General features: G+C 43.7%; 2 protein-coding genes across 4 annotated transcripts in view; both read left to right on the top strand.

Moving 5' to 3' along the window:
- The window catches only part of CEP350 (centrosomal protein 350), a 166940-nt gene extending 157397 nt beyond the window's left edge, over positions 1-9543 (top strand). For all 3 annotated transcript variants that reach the window (XM_075067898.1, XM_032796177.2, XM_032796172.2), the window contains one exon: positions 5400-9543. In XM_075067898.1, coding sequence (XP_074923999.1) covers positions 5400-5564 — 165 coding nt within the window. In that variant the 3' untranslated portion in view covers positions 5565-9543. The remainder of the gene's footprint in view (positions 1-5399) is intronic.
- Positions 9544-18815: 9272 nt separating this feature from the next.
- The window catches only part of QSOX1 (quiescin sulfhydryl oxidase 1), a 42305-nt gene continuing 40497 nt past the window's right edge, over positions 18816-20623 (top strand). The window contains exon 1 of the mRNA XM_075067897.1: positions 18816-19062. Within this exon, the coding sequence (XP_074923998.1) occupies positions 18816-19062 (247 nt within the window). The remainder of the gene's footprint in view (positions 19063-20623) is intronic.

Genomic DNA, 20623 nt, shown 5'->3' with positions numbered 1-20623 from the left:
TTACCTACCAACTCCCTAAGTTTGCTAAAGTCTGCCTTCTTGAAATCCATTGTCTTTATTTTGCTGTTCTCCCTCCTGCCATTCTTTGGAATTGTGAACTCTACCATTTCATGATCGCTTTCATCCAAGCTGCCTTCCATTTTCAAATTCTCAACCATTTGTCAGAATTGAATCTAGAACAGCCTCTCCTCTACTGGCTTTCTCCACCTTCTGAAATAAAAAGTTGTCTCCAATACATTCTAAGAACTTGTTGGATAATCTGTGCCCTGCTATGTTGTTTGCCCAACAGATGTCTGAGTAGTTGAAGTCCTCCATCACCACCACGTCCTGTGTTCTGGATGATAGTTAGTTGTTTAAAAAAAGCCTCATCCACCTCTCCTTCCTGTTAAGGTGGTCTGTAGTAGACCCCTACCATGACATCACCCTGTGTTTTACCCCTTTTATCCTTACCCAGAGACTTCCAACAAGTCTGTTTCCTATTTCCATCTCAACCCTTAGTCCAATTGTATATATTTTTAATATATAAGACAACAGCTCCCTTTTTTCCCTGCCTGTCCTTCCTGAGCAAGCAAGACCCTTCTGTACTAATATTCCAGTCATATGTATTATCCCACCAAGTCTCTGTGATGCCAACTATGTCATAGTTGATTATTTACTAGCATTTCAAGTTTTTCTTGCTTATTCCCCATACTTCTCACATTAGTATACAGTCATCTAAGATACTGATTTGGTCCCCCCCTGCCTTCAGTTCTGTCTTGTCTCTCCCTTATCCCTGCTATAACAGCCTATGCTCCCCCCAAATTTCGACCCTTCTCCCAGGTCTCCATGCTTTTTACTTACCTGTGGGCTTGGTCACCTGCCCCACCTGAATGGGACTAGGACAAGGAGCTATACCACTGTTTTCTTCCTCTATCCCTTTTCAGAGTTTTGAGGAAGGTGAAGTAGGACAAAGCAGAGGTGATGCTGTCATGCCTCTTGAAGGCCCATGCCCTTAGTTTTTTGAGCTGATGAGCCTGTCATTGGCCATTGCTTGACCTTCTGGACCTGTTGATCCAAGGCCCACAATCTTACTCATTCAGTGTGATTTGGAGAGATTGGAAATAAAGCAAAGCTGCTTCCTAGAAGAGGAAATCTGTTCTGAAATTAGTCTTTCTAGCTAGCAACAGAGAGCCTACTCCTGTGAAATATGCATGAATTTGGAACTGTTTTTTTGTTCAGTGGGGCAACAAGAAGAATATCAATGCCTGCGCAAGACATATTATTTGTAGGGTTTCAAAAAGAGCTCAGTGTCTATAACCTAAGCGTCTGCTCTTCTGTCCTCTCTCTTACTGGAGTTCTTTCAGGAGCCAGGGACACTAGTTCCCAGCTGATTTTTATTCAGTTTTGTTGGAGACCCCTGCATCATCCAGTAACTCCTCAGTGGGACCTGTCCTTCATTTTGCAGGTACTCATACGTTTGCATTTGAATCCCAGGAGGAAGTCTCCTTCCGCAGATGTTGCCTAAGCTACCCTTTTAAAGTGCTGCTTTTAATTGTCATAATACTTTGTCAGACGGATGGGAGAATTTTAAGCTCCCTCATTTTCTCTCTCTCCTACACATCTGTGCACACCTCCTTCAGTATTTTCCAGGTAAGATTGTATTCGTTCTCCTGCCAGAATTCATCCTTGAGCGGGAACATGAATTCTACTTTAGTTAATCTGTCCTGTTCACAACTTTAGCCAAGCCCTGCTGCTCTCCAAGGTGGGAAACTTCAGTCCTGTTGTCAGCGGTGTGAAGTTCTACTGAATTCTTTCATGAGAGTTCAGAAAGTTTTAACAATTTTGTGTGCTTTTAAGACTGCTGCAAGGGTGTAAAAACTCATTTTAACCACCAGATAGGTAATGACCAGTATCATTTGCTTATTAGCCAGCCAAGTGCTAGTGTACCAGTTTGGTCAATCATCACCTACTAAAGGTCTCACAGTAACTTCATGGACTGAGGCCTCTCTGAAAAAATGGAAAGCCACATGGCACTTTCCACCCATGTTCATAAAGCACTATCACCTAGACTGCCTGCACCTGAGTGTTCCTTCAGCTGTAGAGCTCTGCAATCGGCATGATAAGGTAGACCCCCCTCAGAGAACCGCTTGGTGCATGCAGTGTGTGTCTTTGACTGAATCCATTAGAAGGATAGGAGAAGAGTGGTGTAGAACAAAAGAAATTTAGTCTCTGTAATTCCTTTTCTTAGTCTACTCCCCAGTCATCCTTCATCCCACCTTCCTTTCCTCTGAGGAGAGGTGCCACCCTATATTCTTGTATCTTTTTCTAATTTCTTTAACTGTCTGTGACGTTCCCCTGGTGTTATCTGGACCAGTGATCTGCTAGGTCACTCCAATCCTCCACTCTGGGAGCCAGCCTTGCCCTGCTCTGCTATGAGAACTCCCACTCCTGTTCATGCACAGCCTTTGGCATGTAAGCTGCTCCTTGGATTGTGCAACCGAATGACACTAGCCAATATCTCCGGTCCCAGACACAACCCTAGGAACCTCCATCTTTCAGTGTCCAGTTATTCCTGCTGGACACTGCAAGCTTGTATGAGTTTGTCAGTTTAACAAACAAATTGATACATACCAGACTTGTTATCCCAAGGGGCGTCTCTGACACACTTCAAACCAAACACACTGCCTCAGGTAGAGTAAACAAACAAATTTATAAAATCTGTCTTTGTAGTTAAAGTGATTATAAGTCAGATTTGGTCAAATGAAATAAAAGCAAAACACATTCTAAGCTGATCTTAACACTTTCAATGCCTTTACAAACTTAGATGCTTCTCACCATAAACTAGCTGGTTTCCCTTCAGCCAGGCTCTCCCCTTTGATCAGTGCTTAAGTTGCTTGGTGGTCATGTCTGTAGATGGAGGTGGAAGAGAGAGCCACCATGGCAAACGTCTCTCCCTTTTATCATGTTCTTTCTTCCCTCTTGGCTCCCCCCTCCCCCAACTCAGGTGAACATTATCTCATCAGAGTCCCAAACTGACCAAGAGAAGGGAGGTGACTCACTCAAGAGACCAACAGATCCTTTGTGGCTGCCTAGGCCAGTGTTCTTTGTTCCTGTGAGGCTGGGCTGGGTTTGTCCCATACATGCCCTGATGAGATGTGAACTGCCCCTCTTCTCCTGGAGAGTTTTGCCTGGCCCTCTGCTCCTGGAGAGTTTTTGCCTGGGCTTGTTTTAAGCCATGAGGACACATTTTCAGCCTCATAACTATATACATGAATTTACAACCTGTAACATTACTATTAGTATAACAACAATGCTCAGTGCATCATGAGACTTCCAAAGACACCTGACATGACAAACTTTGCATTGGATACCACACAGTCATATTATAAGGATGAACATAGAGGTGCAGGGTGTTTCCCTGAGGTACAAAGTGTCACACTGTTCTCTCAGAGCCTCTCCTGGGGGGAGGTGAAAGGACTGACCTCTGATATACAGGGGTTGGTTGACAGAGTCTTTGCCACCTTGTTTTCTTGTAGTCAAAGCCATAGCACGTTGTCCTTAACTGTTGGTTCCCGTTAGCCCTCTTTTTTTCCCCCCATACTGTTATGACAAAAAGGAATTATTAGGAAGTGATGTTCCTTTGTCTTATACAAGTATAAATGACAGGTTCTTTAACTACAGTAGGGTGGATCTATGGAAGTGTGCAGAGCACTAATGAAAGTGTGGGACACCTAAAAATTGCCCTTTCACACTTGTTTGGTAAGGTGCATTTTTTTCCAAACGCTTCAATAACTATAAAAGGAGCTGTCAAACTGTGAAACCACGTGCATAACTGAGGGCTTGTAAACATAGCTAGAACCTTGGAAGTTCTTTTCCTCTATGGTCTCCATTGCAGCCTGTTGGGCCTTCATGTTACTTTTGGATTATTAAATTGCAAAGAATTCTTGTACAGTAGCTTGCCCCCTTTCACACTCTCAACAGATGAAGTCCCCTTGTGTAGACAACTCAAAAGACTAAACAAAGAGGAAGAGGGTACTGGGTTTATTTCAGTTCTCCCTCTTTCCCTGCTCCCTTATTATATAAATAGAGTAAAATACCATAGATGTTGATATCATAACTAATACAATTATCACAAGCAAAGTTTTTCAGCCTTGTTTTGACCATGTATTCCAAAGTAATGTCTGCCTGATCTTCTTGCTAGTTGTCCATATGTATTTTGGGATAGCTTTTATCCACAATGAGGTTCTGTCTTTTCCTTTTCTGATTATATAATATAAATATATTTTAATTAAGATAAACAGATACTCTTGTGCCAAATATAAGGTTCATGGCTCAGTGTGGGTTAGCACTGAAGCTGAGCAAATAGTGGAAGAGTTTTCAAGAGATACTCCCTAGCAGTCAAAAGAATGTTTTATTTGATTTCATGTTCTTTCTGAACAAGTTGAAGCACTCAAGGTTTACTAATGTAAATACATATAGAAGCAAAATTTTAGCATAAATGCTCAAAAGGTCTAATTTCCAGTTGTAATATTTGTAACATGCAGTTTGACTACAGCCTTTGGACTATGCGTTATTTGCTGATGATTTCTGTCTGTGTTCTTGAATGGAGCCCGTCATCTGGGGTAATTTTGAATAACAATTAAGAACTACAGGATCTGCTCATGGACAAGAAAATGAAAAATCATCTAATTGTTAGAAATTATTTAGCTGTACGTAGCATAATTCAGTTAGTACTAATGCTTTCAAGAGCAGTGAAGCATAAAATATGCTATACAAAGAAATCGTTTTGCAGTATCATAGTATTGCACAACAGCATTGCCTGCTAGCATTTTTTATTCTACCTTCAGGAGAATTAGTAGTGAAATGTAAATTTCTTTGATATTATGGGTTTCTGATGCTTATTTAGCCATGTTCTAATCAGCTACCTTCTTCCTCCTCCTGTTTTTCTTCGTACTTTCTTACAGATTTCAATCATATTTTCCTCTTTTGTGCAACACTGATCACATCATTGACTTTTTATAAATTTAATTAATTTTTAAGAATATTTCAATTTGAATTCACACTATTGATCAGGAATGATGACACATCAGTAGTGTTTTTCAAGCACAAAACTTATATAAAAATAGAATGGATTTCTTTAAAATGAACAGTAAGCCAAAGGGGAAAAATTAAAAAATAAAAATATTCTGATAAAAGTAATGTATCTGGTTAAGAGATCAGCTGTATAATATAACTATTCATTTTACTGCACTAAGAATTGTTGTGGAACAACTTATATATATAAAAACAATTCTGTCATTGCCAGTTATTTCTTATTCTACTTTTTCTGTGCTTGTTTTGTACTTGTCCTAGAAGGCCTGAAAAATAATATTCCAAGAAACAGTGGAGTGTTAACACATTTTTTTCCTCTAAAATCCAAGGTGCAGGAACTCCATGAGGAAGAAGCTCAGTGGGTGAATTATGATGAGGATGAGCTCTGTGTGAAGATGCAGTTGGCAGATGGGATCTTCGAGGCCTTAATCAGAGACACTATTAACGTTCTGAATCAGATAAATGAAAAACAAGGGAGACTACTGCTTTTGTGACATCCATGATAATAAACCAGAAACTGCGAAACTTCTTGTCATGGGCTTTCTGACTCCTGACATATACTACATCACCACCATAGCAATATTGCTGCTGGACTTACATACATGGTTTTAAAGGCAGTTCAGATGTGATAAAGGAACACAGTATTACATCCTGCTACCTTTAGAGACCTTACACTGGATTTGTTGTTGTAAACAAGCATGGTCTTTCACTTGATGCTGGCTTGTGGTGTGTTCACACCATCCTTTTGCTAATTCAGCACAGAGAATATATGTCAGTACCTCTCCGTTGTCTCAGACTGGGACTGTGAACTTCAGATTGTACTCTAAAAGTGGTTGGATGTGGTTGGGTTGAGGTACTGGTCACTTGGCCCAAAATTGCTGTCAGCAATCTAAACTGAAATGATCTTTAGAAAGGGGTATTGGGTGATTTTAGTAACTGCTTGTCAGTTTTTAGCCATAAATGGACATTACAGCAATTAATAGTGTTACATTATTAACCACTTTGGATCTGCAGTCCTAACAATATACATCAATTTTTCCACTCAAGAGTCCATTTAATTCCCTTGAAGTCCATTCCCATCTTTCTTCATGTGATGTGGTACCAGATGCGATCGGTGGGCTAACAAAGGGGAACATGGATGAGCTTGCTTTTTTGCATTCATCTAAAGAATTCTTACTTGTTTCCTGTCTAATTTGCTTCAGTTAAGAGCAAAGTAAAGGCCACCAAAAACTGGGCATAATAGACTAGACATTGGTCAGCTTTACTCCTACCAGGCAGCATTTCTTCACCTCCTGAACTACCAGCAGCTCCTAGATAAATGGATACTCAGGATTCTCTCAGGCAGTAGACGTGCAGGAGTGGAAAATGTTTCTTCACAAAACTTTGGCCTTCAATAGCTCGGCTTCCTCCCTTGCTGCCACTCAACCCTAATAAAACTGCTTCTCTGATATTTGAATGATTAGGGAAATGAGTATTCACCAAAGAAAGTGATGTCCAGTGCTTGACTGTGTACTTGTTCTGTGGTTGTGGGATTTTTAACTTATTTTAAGATAATTTATTAAATTGGAGTTAAGGAAAATGTCCAGTGCAGTGGTTGCACTGTCTTACGTTTTGAAACAACAGAACCTGTGAAAGGTACCTATGTAATATTGCATTTGTCCTGGAAACTTCTAGGGTCCATATTCTTTGCACAAAAATCCAGTTTCTTGAGACAGAGGGGGTCAAAAAGAAACAAACTTCAGTGGTCAAATGTGGGAAGGAAAGGGGAAGACTATGAAAAGAGCCTCACCTGGACAAATTTCAGTGATTGTGGAGTGTTTAAGGAAGTAATCTGAAGACAAGATGTGAAAATATTTCCTGCTCCCTCATTACCTGCCTTCCTTCTCACAGATGTTCTTTTTCCAGAGCATTAGGCAGTAGGCAGCCACCCTGTTGTATTTTTGGAGCTGTGCCCTTCGTCTTTGAGTGCTTTCTTAATCTGTCCTCCCTTTTTGTGTTTCTTGGATGAACACAGATAATCTGGGATTGAGTATTAATGCCTTAATAATGGAAGTCCTGTTTACTAACATGGAATGAGACCCAAAGCAGATTCATGTTCTCCAGGCACGTTGGAGTATTGAAGTGCATGCAAAAGCATGTTAGGAGGCACCCAAAGATGCTGCAGCGCATGATATGCATGTGGGGAGATTTCTGCTCCTTTCCTTCCATCTGTTTTTGTTTCTTGGATTTCCTGTTGTGCATATGTGTGCTACTGCTCCATTATGTTTCTCTCTTTTTCCATCTTTCCTTTTTGGGAAACTATCATTGAAATATTTGCATTTTGCACAATGACACACAACTGGTAATTCTTTAAATCAGGGACAGCACTGAGAAATGTTGGATTTTCAATCCAATCAGATTCTCAGGTGTAGTAGTGCCAGCACCTCATGTGTGAGTTATAATGGTGAGCCACGTCCATGAGAGCTTATTGAGCAAAGAACAAACAGGAGCAAATAGTGTCTTGGAACACCTCAGATAGGGCACACATATCAATCTGTATGTGGTAGCGTTCTTTCTAGCTGTCCAGAAGTCAGATGATTTTCATGGGTGGCATGCATCTTTTTCATGAGTGATTCACTTGTATCTGATGTTGAACCTCAACATTGTCTTAAGCATTTGACAAAAACCAACTACAGCTGCTGTTTAACCAGTATGGTGTTACTAATCAGGTCACTGTCTGTTTCCTTTTTCTGGGCCTATCTTCTTTTCAACAGAGAATATTGTTATTTTTATACATAGTTATAGAAGAAGGCAGAGTACCAACAGAAGGAGAGAAACCTGCAGAGTTCGTCTGTGGCATGGGATTCATAGAAATGAGTTAGTTTCCATCCCTAGAAACCGTGGCCATTGCTGGGATAGTAAGATGGCCTGCATCTATGAGGCTTCCTGTTGGGCTATAGAGTTTGTGCATGTGTGGTACAAGCACCAGCAGAGAGTGTATTGTACTGGCAGTCTTTCAAGATGTGGAAGAAGATTGGAGATTACTTGTGCCCTTGTGGGCTTGAGTAAGCAAATATCTAGGTATCAGCTGCAGAAACAGTTGCTACCTCTCCAGCTCTTTGGGCAAAAAGAAACTGTGTAAAAGTAGTGGTTTTGGAGAGATCACCATTTATTTTTGGTACCAATTCGTAATGGGAGCAGCCTAGACTAAAACAACTAAGGCTGTTAAATTACATTCTTAACACCTGATAATTGTTGACGTACACTGGAGGCTAGAACTGATGTTCATTGACACTTGGTGATGGTCCTTTCAGGTCAGGCTTTTGTGATCAATTGTTGAAGCAGTATGGGGAATCCTTGAGTTGAATAAAGAGAAGTGGAATTTTCTCTTCTCCCCCGCCCTCCTTTTTTTTGTCAAGCCCAGGGTGTTCTATCTGGGTCATGGTTGAATTATCTTGGTGCAACAGTGTTGGAAAATCCAAGGTTGAGGGAACATGGAAACTCCAAAATTTTTCTGAGCCCAAAAATAGGGTGATCCCTCTATGGCAGAGTCAGAAAGTGCTGGATAGAGTCGATATGAAGACCGATATCCCTTTTCAGTCTAGGAGGAGGTCTATTAATGCAAGGTAGAATAGCCTAGGTTTTTATGAATATGGAGAGAGACCACTTCTCTCAGACTAGGATAATGCCTGAGCTACAGATCTGGGCTATTACTACTTTACCTTTCAGAAAAGGTTTTGTTGCTCATAAGGTTTGGTGGCCTGTTTGAAAAATCTATCTTGTTCACTTTCCTTTCTTGAAAAAGTGGCCTTAGCTTTTTGCAATACTTGAATAAATTGTGTATGTGCAAAAGATTTTCAATAGCACAGCGTTAGAGAGCATTTAAATAACTCTTTTGCAAAGAACTGAGTGTAGTTCAGACTTTCAGATCCCGTTGCTACCTTAAGAATACTAGGAGAACAAATTCTATTCAGCAGAGTAACAGTTGAAACTTACAAGGTATCTAGTTCAAATTGTAGGAATTTTGAAGTGTTTACAAATCAGCTAAAATGGAGAAAAGCAAAATATCCGGAACATATTTGAAATACAAAAATTAAAAATGCAAAAATATATACAGATGAAAAAGGAGTACTGTAATTAACCTGCATTTAATAGGTTTTTTCCTTGACTTTGCAGAGCCTTTTTATATACATTTGCAAAGCCGCCTTGGGAGACCCTCTCTCCCTGTGTACTGTATTGTGCAGATATTAAAATAAATAAACCTGTTTACTGTGTTTGTGTAAATAACCCGTTAACCTGGTTTCCATGCCAGTTTTCAGCCAATAATCGCATCCAGTGCAGCTTTGCACAGTAGAGTTAAGGGATGTGGGGTTTTTTGTAATTATGAACTGTAAAATAACCAGGGTTGTCCCTGTGTATACCAATGTAAATATCTTTGTTAACTGAAATGTACTTTGAGGATAAAACCTGTAAATAAACTGATTTATAAATTAATTCTTATTTCCTGCTTCTTTATAAAATGGAGTGTAATTACACAAATAGCTGATAATTCTGAAGGTGCCTGTGGATTTGTTTTTGGTAACATATTCCACCTTATCTCTGATGCTGTGCTTTGGCTCCGAGTTACAATCTGCTAAATCCCATTATAATTGCCTTAATTGTAATAATACCTTATAGTGTGTCCTTGCATGTTTGTTAAAGCTGGCTGAGTGTTGTGGCAAAAAATAGAAAAAATCATTGCTTTGTTTTTCAAAAATACAAGTCACAATTTTTAGTTGGAAAGATTAAAAATGAGTCATGATAAATTTTTCAAAATGGACTTTAAAAATCTTCCTTTTAAAATTATACTAAAAATGTGTTATTTCCTTTCAAATAGGAAATATTAATAATATATTTAAGAAGTGGATAAAATTTTCCTAGAAACGATCCTAGATCTTGTTATATATTCCTAAATGAGATGGTTTTATGGGTCTGCTCTTGTCTTCTCTGAACTCATCTTTATATAGTAAAAAGGAGTGTTCTCCAGAAGGTTGCTAGGAAGGCAGTACTGCATCCATTACACTTGATTCATATTTGGAAGATTACCTTCATAATTGTAAGGGTTAGAAGTGTAGTAATTTTAAAAATGAAAGCTAATGGAGCTCTGCAGAAGGCTATTGAGCAGCCACGGCTTTGACTGTAAATTGCAGAAATCACAGGATTCGTGACAACCGGCCCTAGTCGTCATTAAATGCAAAAAAAACTAGCACTGATTCAATATTAAGGTTGCAAGATCAACCACTTTGGTCAAGATGTTCCTACAACTAAGCTTGCTGTCTAGCTATTTTAACTTCTCCACATTACACATCCTGTTTATTTGATGCTGTACATTGATAGAATAATAGGTTAGGGTTTCCATTTAATAAGGAAAGAGGCATAATGAATTCTACCTATATGAATCATGGGGGAATTATTGTTGCCAGAGCAACCTTATCTTTTTGGAGTTTCCTGGGAATTTGAGTGTTTGATTTCACAACTTTAATATTACATTAATAGTAATAATACCTGGCTCTTATGTGGTGCTTTTAGTAGATCTCAAAGCGCTTTACGAAGGTCAGCCTCATTGTCCCCATTTTACAGATGGGGAAACTGAGGCATGATGCATTTGTGCCATCTTCATGGGCACAAAGTGTATGCGTGTCGCAAGTGGGATCCACACGGAAAACCTATCTGGAAGAACCACAGCTACTGTAAGGTAAGTAACCTTTTGGTTTTTTTACAAATCAAATCATCCAGTCTTCTGTGAGGACTCGATCCGTGTCAGATTTCAAATTGGTTCATTGTTCATGTGTGGTTGAAATTGTTTAAATAGAAAGTGAGCGGAGAATTAAGCACTTCATTCCCAACGAAGAATGTTTTGGAAAATTCTTAGTATGTAGGAACCAAGTTAGAAACAAGTCTTACAGTGTTCAGTTCACTCAGGCTTTTGGATTTGTGCAAACCAGAGCACTGAGGTGGGTTGCTGGTTGGACAAATGGGTGTAACAGAATAGTGTCTAAATTGGTGCTTCAAACAGGGAGAGCATGCATCGTTGTCCATCCCCACCCTTGAACTAATTTCCACTACATAGTCTGTCCTTTAGGACACATTTTGCTGTCATAATGCCAATGCTCACGATAGGAGCATATTCACTGGAAATCAGTGTTGGGTGCATTTCAGGTTTAGAAACTTAATCTTTGGATTTGTCTTCATTTTTGGAAACCTTGGCAAAGGACAACATTGCCACCATTAATTGGAGAATGGCACAGCAAACTGCTGCATCACTGCTTTGGGCCCTTCCCAACACAGCCTGTAAACAAGCTGATGCAGCCCCATATTATTCCCTGATTTGTGAATTCCTATTACTTCACCCTGGCATTGACTATCTACAGCATTAACACTTCCCTGCCCCACTTAAGGTGTGCAATCACATTATAAATGCTTTCAATCAAGCGCTCCCAGCCCTAGAATTTTGTTACCTAATGAAATTCTCTGAGTGAGCAATGCCAGGGCAGGTACTTCCTAAAGTCCACAGCGTTAATTCTAGTGGGGACTGTCTAGCATCTATTGTACAATCAGCTGCATCTTAATCTTGGGCTATACAGCCTACAATGCCTTGCTTGAAGAACATTGTTGGGCCTGAAATGTAACACTGCTTCAGATTTTGGAGCATCCTGCAAAGCAGTGTGTTTCTGGAAAGTTCAGTCCTTCGTATGAATGGACTGCAGAAAGAAAGGTGCTAGCCAGAAGACACTGCTCCAGGAGCCCACCTTACAGCACAAGCATTGAAAGAGGACAGTTGCGGCTCACTGGCCTGATGTTACCATTCCGTGGGAGCCCAGCCCAAAATGTGGGTAACTGGAAGGCAGGCTGGCTGGAAGACATATGTATGGGTTATAACAATGTTTACGGTAGATGGCATGATCAGGGTTGGAGATGCAAGCAAAACACAGGGCTGGGAAGTGCACTAGTTTCTGGAGAAGGAAGTGAGATGCAGCAGAGTCTGAAGTAACAAATGAACAAACAGAGATGTACTAGTGACCATCCCACCCCTGAGTGTTATCTTCTTTCTTCCTGTGCCCTTCCTGCCCTTTCTAGGATATGGTGCTGTTTGAAATACACGTGCGGAAATCTCCAGGAAAGGGTAAAGAACGGACACTATGGGAAAACAAATGGTTAACAAAATAGAGGGCCAATGGGTGTTTATAGGAGAAGGTACTTAAAGTAGGACCAAGGAAGAAAGGGGACATCTAAGGAAAGGTAGCCTCCTTTTCTGCAGCAGCTCAGAGGTAACCTTGTTAGAAGAGGGGAAAAAGAAGCCTATTTGGCTTCAAATCTAGATGTTCATCTCAGCCTAGTTTTTCACCACTGGAGTCTAAATATTTGGGACCCCAATCATTTCTTCAATAGCAATCATCCAATGAGATCAGTTGCAGGTAGCTTCCACCAACAGACTGATCAAGGGCCTGGATTTGAAGTCTGATTTGTCTGTCTCTTTAATCTCTGTGGTGCTTGGTTTAGGTGGTATCTAAATAAAATACTGTATGTAAATCTGTTAATGTTGAAGAAATTGGATTTAAAGGGGGAAAAATGAAGGCCCAGGTATAAACTCAAATCAGGTTATTTATGGGTCTTGGTACTACCACACCTGTCAACTGGAATTCAGTGGTAACTGGACACTTTATTCCCTCTGACTCTTTCAAAATCCCAGGGTAAAGTGCTAGTCGACGGTGTTGCCAGCGCTCACAATTTCAGCACAAGTCTCACAATGTTTAGTGTTTGTCTTAAGTCCAAGCTCCTGGAGTCATGTGACTGTGAGAATCTTGGCCTTAATTAAAAAAAGAAAGAATGTTTTTAGGGCTCATAGTTGTGGAGACAAGCTTGACACCATGACCAGTTAAAGTCTCAAAAACTAGGGGGCAACTGAAAAGAGCCCCCCATGAATTTTAAAAATTACATTATTTTTAAGTTGTTCATGACAATTTGAGGCCTTTTTGAACCCTTCTGTCTGACAGTGCTACACAGGTAAGGAATCTTGTAACACTTGCATTCATGGAGTCCCTTCAGCTAAGCCAAGGACTGAATATAAGTAAATCAGTTGGGATTTTCTTAACCCCTCTCCAATCTAGTGTACTACTGTCATAGAGGCTCTTATAGTCCATGAGAATGCTCGATCTTTGGCAATATGGGCTTCATCCAAAGCTCATTGAAGTCCATGGAAAAACGGTATATTCAGTGAGCCCTAGAACAGGGGCCTTATGAGATCTGACCTTAACATTGAGCTAAGGGACCAATTTTTCCTCTTCTTAATTTCATCTTGAAACAATTCACCAGGAGACTTTTAAAATACATATTTTTTATAAAAGTTATTCCAGAAGTAAAAGGTGTGAAAGAAACATCCCTCATTAATTCTTCTGGCATAATGGCTGCTGTTGTTGCTTTACGATTACAGTCAAGCTCTTTCCAGTTCCAGGGGAAGGAAACATCCAGTCTCCTCTTTAGGAGAGGGTTTAAAAAAATGCTATTCAAGCACCATTACGCAATGAAAAGCACGCACTGTCAATGAATGAGGATGTGTGCCATCCTTCCTTCTCCCATCTTTGGACTAATGAAGGGATGGTCATAACAAGCTACATGAATCTAGCTCCTAGGGTATCGGGAAGCATGGAAAATAACTTGCAACATGGAAGAGTGTCACTTTGTAAGGAGTTGAAGCATTTGAGGTGTGGTCTCTTTCCCTTCACTTTGCATAACTGATGCACGTATAAAGATGCTAGAGTTGCAGCTAGAATGAGTCATCAAATTTGGGCTAATTAGATAAGACGATGTGGCTTTTTACCAGGTTTGCCGGAGAATAAGTAATTGATTTTTAACACGTTTGTAATTCATGATGCTAGAGTAACTTAATGAAATCAAGTTGTTGTCTCTTTAAAATGACATAAGCAGATGTGCCCTGGGGAAAGAATCAATATGGTAAAGCAAGAGCCCCAGCTGTCATTTCTATGGCAGAAAAGTGGAAGCCCCAAGTCAGGACTCGGTCTTCTAACTCACCCCTTAGAAGAGATGGGGCATTGCAAAGTATCTGCCAATGCCTTGCAAGCAAAGATGCAGTTCTTGTTTTTTCATAGCACTCTAATGGCAGGTGAGATGGACCCATCTGTTGCAATTGCTAGAGTGGAGGAGAGCTTAAGCAATCAAATCAAATTATTCCAAACCTGAAAAGGCTGAGAGAACCTGAGTTACAGTCCACTTCATACTGTGGGACTGGAATGTCCTGTCTTGAAGAATGAGTAAGCATGGCAAGGAGCACAATGAAAATGTCTTGTAAAAAAGCTGAGGCTTCCTTGAAATGTTGAATCATTCTTATGGCATTAGAGAAGCAATAAACATCCATCACCACAACCACCACAGTTCAATTATGTTATTTTTGTAATATAGGTGACGGCCATTGATGGCCTTAGCAGTGAAGAAAAGGTAACCGCAAATTTATGTCTGCGATGGTGGGGGGAGTGAGTTCTGGGGAGGGTGACCAGATGAGAGACATGAAATATCGGGACGAGGGGGGGTGCTGGTGGAGCAACCCAAAAAAGGGGCGGGGGAGCCGCTGGAGCATAGGAAAAATTGGTGGGGGCTGAGCACCCACCAGAAGCTCCATGCCCAGCTCCCCCGCACCAGCTCACCTTTGCTCTGCCTCCACCTCCCCTGCGCTGGCTGCCGCGTCCTGCTTCTCTCCCATCCCTCCAGCGCTTGCGCCGCCGTACAGCTGATTAGCGCAAGCCTGGGAGGGAGAGATGAGGAGGAGGAATGTGGCAAGCTTGGGGAAGATGCGGGGCCAGGGCGGGGATTTGGGGAGGGAGGAAGGGGCAGAGTCAGGGGGGGGCTGGGGTGGAGTTGGGGTGAGGGGGCACAAGCCCCCTCCGCCCATGCGCTGGAGGGCAAAATATCGGGACAATTCGCGTCCCGACCGAACATCAGTCAGGATGTGGGATGAACAAGTAAATATAGGGACAGTCCCGATAAAATCAGGACATCTGGTCACCCTAGTTCTGGACGGGGGACACAGGGACTTGGGCAAGTCTCTCTGGGTACTCTAATCTGCCCCACCCCTCTGAGCACTGAACTGGGGCAGGGACTGTCTCTTTATCTGTGTTAGCACTGCACTTGGTACACTGGGAACGTGATGGTCACTAGGACTGCCACAAAATAAATGATATACCAGTCGTGGCCAACCTGTGGCTCCAGAGCCACATGCAGCTCTTCAGAAGTTAAATATGCAGTTCCTTGAATAGGCATCGACTCTGGGGCTGGAGCTACAGGTACCAACTTTCCAATGTGCTGGTGGGTGGTCACTGCTCTGCCGCAGGCCCTGTCCCCACTCCACTCCTTCCCCCGCCTCCCCTGAGCCTGCCATGCCCTCACTCCTTCCTTCCCGCCTCCCGGGCTTCTGCATGCCGTGAAACAGCTGATCAGGAGGGAGGGGGAGGCGCTGATCAGCGGGGTTGCCGGTAGGTGGGGGAGCTGATGCAGGGGGGATGCTGACGTATTACTGTGGCTCTTTGGCAATGTACATTGGTAAATTCTGGCTCCTTCTCAGGCTCAGGTTCACCACCCCTGTGATATACCATCTGGAAATCTATCCATAGACCCCACAGGGCAGTAATGTTTAGGAAGCCCTAAACCACAGCTACCAAAGAATGGGGAGAGCTACATGCTAATCCCGCTCCCTGGTGAAATGCAACCAAAACTGCTAGAATTCATTTGGATCTCTGTGCTAATCCCTGTGCATTGAAAACACTGTCTCATAAATGCACTGGAATCTTCACATGAAACCCATCTCTAGTCTTACCCGTGGCAACCAAAGTGCCCACTGTCTTTCCGCTAATCTCCCTGGGAACTAAAGCATGGTATAGTGAGATAGTCACTGAAGGTCCTCAGTATTTCATTTAGATGGAAGGTTTGTAATTTTGTATTTGTAATATTGATTATTATCATAGCACCTAAGGGCACGGGTCAGGACTGGGGCCTGGCTGGGTTAGACACTGTAAAAACATCCCTCTTGCATGAAGATGGTTTGCTCAGGAAAGCAGAGTAGTCATATCACATACAAATGCTCCATACAAGAGCTTGCTGCATCTTTTGTCAAGTGCTGGAATGCTAATGGCGTCTCAGAATCCTGTTCTTCTAGCAGAGCAAGTTGCCCTAAATATCTAGGTGTAGTTCTGGGAAGATGAGCTTTCTGAGACCTGAACCAATAAACAAAGCCATAAATAAAGGGGAGTGCCATTAACAACCACGATTCCTGGGAGACCAGTGGATCTGAAACTCACGCTGTCAAAAGGCCAAGGTGTTAATTTTCTCTGCTTTTATGTATTATTGTGTGTGACTTTATAGTGCCCTGAAATGTGCTTCTCTAATGGAGGAGGATGACTCGATTCCTGCCCCAGCGTGCTTGCAACGATTGTTATAGTGTTGCAATGCAGGAATGGGTTGCAATGCAGGAATGGGACCAGGAATAGGGAGGGTTTGGGGGGAAGCAGGATAAGAATGATAGCAATAAGATCACGTGGTAACTAACCACAGACGTGCTCTCCTGATGCTTCTGTTAAGTGTTCCCTTCGTATTTATCTATATAAAATAAAGCAGATTAAAACAGAACAGTAAATACTAAGTATTTCATTGTTGAATTGCTTCCCAGTGCACCCCACTGTAAAGATGGGGGAGGAGGAGCAAACGAGCTTCAAAAAAGGAGGGGCTATCAGTTTAAATAAATGTGTATAAATAAGTAGGTTTCAGAGGCTTAGGCCAGGCTTTCCTGTGGGTGATGGAGCATGGAGGTTAAAGGTGGTTCTGAATTCAAAAGTGTAACTAGTCAATTCCATTTGTCATTGGAACCCTGATTTCTGTGATATTTTCCATGTTTTTTTCCTTATCCATTAATTTTTGCATGTCGGTGGGTGGACGTGATGGTAACATTAAATGATTTCACTGACGAGTTAGTGTTTTGCCAAGATAAAGCTGCGCTGCATGGGAGTCTAATGTAAAGAGCAAAAAGGTCAGCAACATTATGCTGGCACAAGGGAACAGAGCAAGGAACCCTCAGTAAGACATTTTAATGCAAGACAAATTTTCTGCTGATGTAAACTGGCCCAGTTCCATTGCAGGTGACACCAGCAGAGAATTTTTCTCCAACAAGTTGAAAGAATAAACATGGAGCGTGGAATTGGTTTGCAACGGTTAGCTGGCTCTTGTGTGGTATCTATGTTCAGATCAGTTTCCATGTTGCAGCCCAAATACAGTTTCAGTGTTTTGTACCAAAATGGAAAAATAAAGATTATCAAGGATACAGAAAAATGCCTGTGACTTCTGACTTTATGTATATTTCCATGTCATGGCTTTTCTTAAACAATTAAAAAAGCCTGAACAAAAATACTGTCCTAGAATAACTAGGTAGGTCCTATCTAATCTTGTCTTTTAAAAAAAGTTGAAGTCGTGTGTGTGTGTATGTGTACACGTACACACCAGTTCATGGCAGGGCTATGTGTAATATGATTAGTGTTTAAAATCAGTTTTACTTCTGGGTTTCCAAGGTAAAATTCCTGTCTATCTAGGCACATCTCTCAAATTCCCCTCATTTCAAGAAATGTCACACATTTGTCCCAAAGTTTCCTATCTGCCACAGTGATGGTGGTCTCTCACTTGGATTGCTGAATATTATTGGCTCCCATCACTGTAACAACCGAGTATCAGAGGGGTAGCCCTGTTAATCTGGATCTGTAAAAGCAGCAACCAGTCCTGTGGCACCTTATAGACTAACAGTCTGTTAGATGTCTTATCTCTTTCACTGCCTTGGCCTAGATCCAGTGCATTTCAGTGGCCTGAAACACTTCTCCCTAATGCCCTAGGATGAGGAGAGGCAGCTGTGCTGGGCGTTTGTTTCAGATAAAGGAGGTCTCCTTTGCTGCACTGTGGAGACCAACCTCTTGCCTTTGCCCAGACTGCCACAAAAAAGAAAAAATAACCCAACCAATGCCCCTTGGCTGGGGGCTTGTACCAATCTACCTGCCAGTGCTCAAAGGTATACAACCCCCACAGCAGGGACTCGCCCATAGGGAAGGGAAAGGGGGGGCTCCTTTGTCCTGGGCCATCCCATCTTAATCACTTAAGAGCCACCAGGCACAGTGTAAAGGAGGAGACGCTCCCTATGCCCAGTAGGAACCAGAGTCATTCTTGCGTGGGTATCATTTTATTGCAGGTCGAGAAGTTTTACAGGGGCGCTGCTGCTTTAAACCCCTCGCTGTGTGTGTGTGTAGCTGGGGGTTGGCACCCTGCTCCCAGGTGCCTCCTGGCTCAGCAGAGCCTGAGAACCAGCACGGCTAGCGGGAAGGGCTCGCCAGGTACCGGGCGTGCCCGTGCCTGAAGAGAGCCCTGGCTGGGTCCCCACCCCGGCTGCCGCCCAGCCAGCCTTGGACACCCGGCTCTCGAGGAGGGGCTGCACGGGAGGCGAGCTGCGCCACTGCCCATCCCCCGAGAGTGAGCGCGCGCGCGCGTGCCTGTTGTCGCGGGCCCACGCTAGTGCGATCTCTGCGACGAAGGGGCGGGGACGGCGGGGGCCCGCCCGGCCCAGCTCCGCCTGCAGCTCCTCCCCCGCTGGCCGGGGACAGGCAGCTGTAGCTGCGCCCGCAAAGTTCTTCCCCCGCGGCCCGGCCCGGCCAGCAGCCACTCTGCGGCGGGCTCCCTCCCGGCGGAAGATGGCGAGGCAGCACTGCCACCCGCACGCGCTCCTGCCGCTACTGCTCCTGGCGGCTGCTCTGCCTGGGGCGCGGCCCGGTGGCCTCTACTCGCCCGGCGACCCGCTGGTGCTGCTGCAGGTGGACACGCTGGAGAGCAGCGTCCTCAACTCCAGCAGCGCCTGGCTCGTGGAGTTCTACGCCTCCTGGTGCGGCCACTGCGTCCACTTCGCCCCCACCTGGCGGGCGCTGGCCGCCGACATCCAGGGTGAGTGGCCGGGCCACGGCAGCCCCGCTTCCCTCAGCCCCCTAGCAAGGGCACATGGCCACCTGCCCCGGGCCAGCTCTCTCCGCCTCCCGGGGCCAGCCTTCCTCGGGCCCCTCCTTTGTGCCATGCCCGGGTGAGCCCCTCTCCATAGAAAAGGCCCCCACTGTCCTGGGCCGCCCCAAGCCCTTTCTGCCAGCCCCTTTCTCGTTCCCTGCCCCAGCTCACTGGAGTCCTCGCTTCTCTCCTCGGCCCCCTTTTCGGCTGTATTTCTGCCTTCTCCCTGTCCCCCTGGCATCCTCATTCGCCCCCACTCCTTTCCCCTCTTAAGTCCTTGAGTGTCCCGCCCCCTTCACTGCGCCCTCTGTCGGTGCCTCTCCGAGACCCTTGGCTGAGGCATCCCTGCTCCTGGTCATTTGCAAACCACAGAAAGGAGGCCGCCTGGCCTTCCACTGCTGCGTCCGTTTCTTGTGTGTGGCTGACGGGTCCCAGCTGCACTCTGCGCTGTAGCTTTAGTGCCCGTTGCTCAATAGTTAGGAGAGCAACTTCCCTAAAGTTGGTCTCAAAAACCACATAACAAACGAAGCCTCTTCCTGCTTTGCTTCTTCGTTGTAGCTGCTTCACTTTTGGGGGAGGATTTCCTTCTCCAGTTGTGACTTTGGGTTAACTGTAACACTGTGGCTCCTTTCTCATCCGCCTGGGGCTCAGGCACTGTCTAACTGGCTGTGGAGGAGGCCAGAAGTGTAGTGTTGATCTGATCAGCTGAGGCCCTAATACAGACAGGGCTTAGGAGCTACTGGAGAAAGAGAGAGTGGTGTGCCTGAGAGAGAGAGAGTGAGAATTGGAGGTTTTTTCCCCCACTGGCTTCTTACAATGGGCATGTGTGTTTGAAGGTCACAGATGGTGTCTTTGTAAATCAAAGGCTGAGTTGTGCCCTGTAGCATGGGCTGGGACAGTGCCTGTCATCACAGGTGGCTCCATCAATGAGTAGTTGATGAGTTGTGAGTTGGTGCTTAGTAGTTGTCCAGTTGGTCCCTCCTCTGATGTTTGGGGCCTGCACCCCAGGGAGACGGCAGTGTGTTTTGAGCACTTTTCATCTTGAGGGATCTCAAGGCATGTTTACGATTTTGTTAATTAATTGCCCAGTTAGAGGCATGTGAATCACTGGACCAGCCACTGAAGTGCAGCCGCCCTGCAGGCGGAATGTGACAACTGTTCAGAAATGCACAGTGGCACTGAATGAAAGTTGTGGGATGGTAGTGAAGAATATTGTGGCCATTTGAAACCTGCAGAGGAAATTGTAGGTATTCTGGCCAAATTCCAATGTGAGAAACACTCATATTCTTCCCCAAAGTGCCCTTGAGCTCAGACAACTCATTTTGTGTCTCATCCAAGAGGCAGAAGGAAACGTGCCAATGGGAAAGCCACCAAATCACTTCCTACAGCGCCTTCATTTCCTTATATCAGAGGGGTAGCCGTGTTAGTCTGGATCTGTAAAAGCAGCAGAGAATCCTGTGGCACCTTATAGACTAACAGACATTTTGGAGCATGAGCTTTCGTGGGT

The sequence above is a fragment of the Chelonoidis abingdonii genome, chromosome 7, assembly GCF_003597395.2.
Source record: "Chelonoidis abingdonii isolate Lonesome George chromosome 7, CheloAbing_2.0, whole genome shotgun sequence".
NCBI classification, from domain to species: Eukaryota; Metazoa; Chordata; order Testudines; family Testudinidae; genus Chelonoidis; species Chelonoidis abingdonii.
The sequence above is the reverse complement of the archived record's forward strand: the minus strand, read 5'-3'. Positions and strand labels throughout refer to the sequence as shown.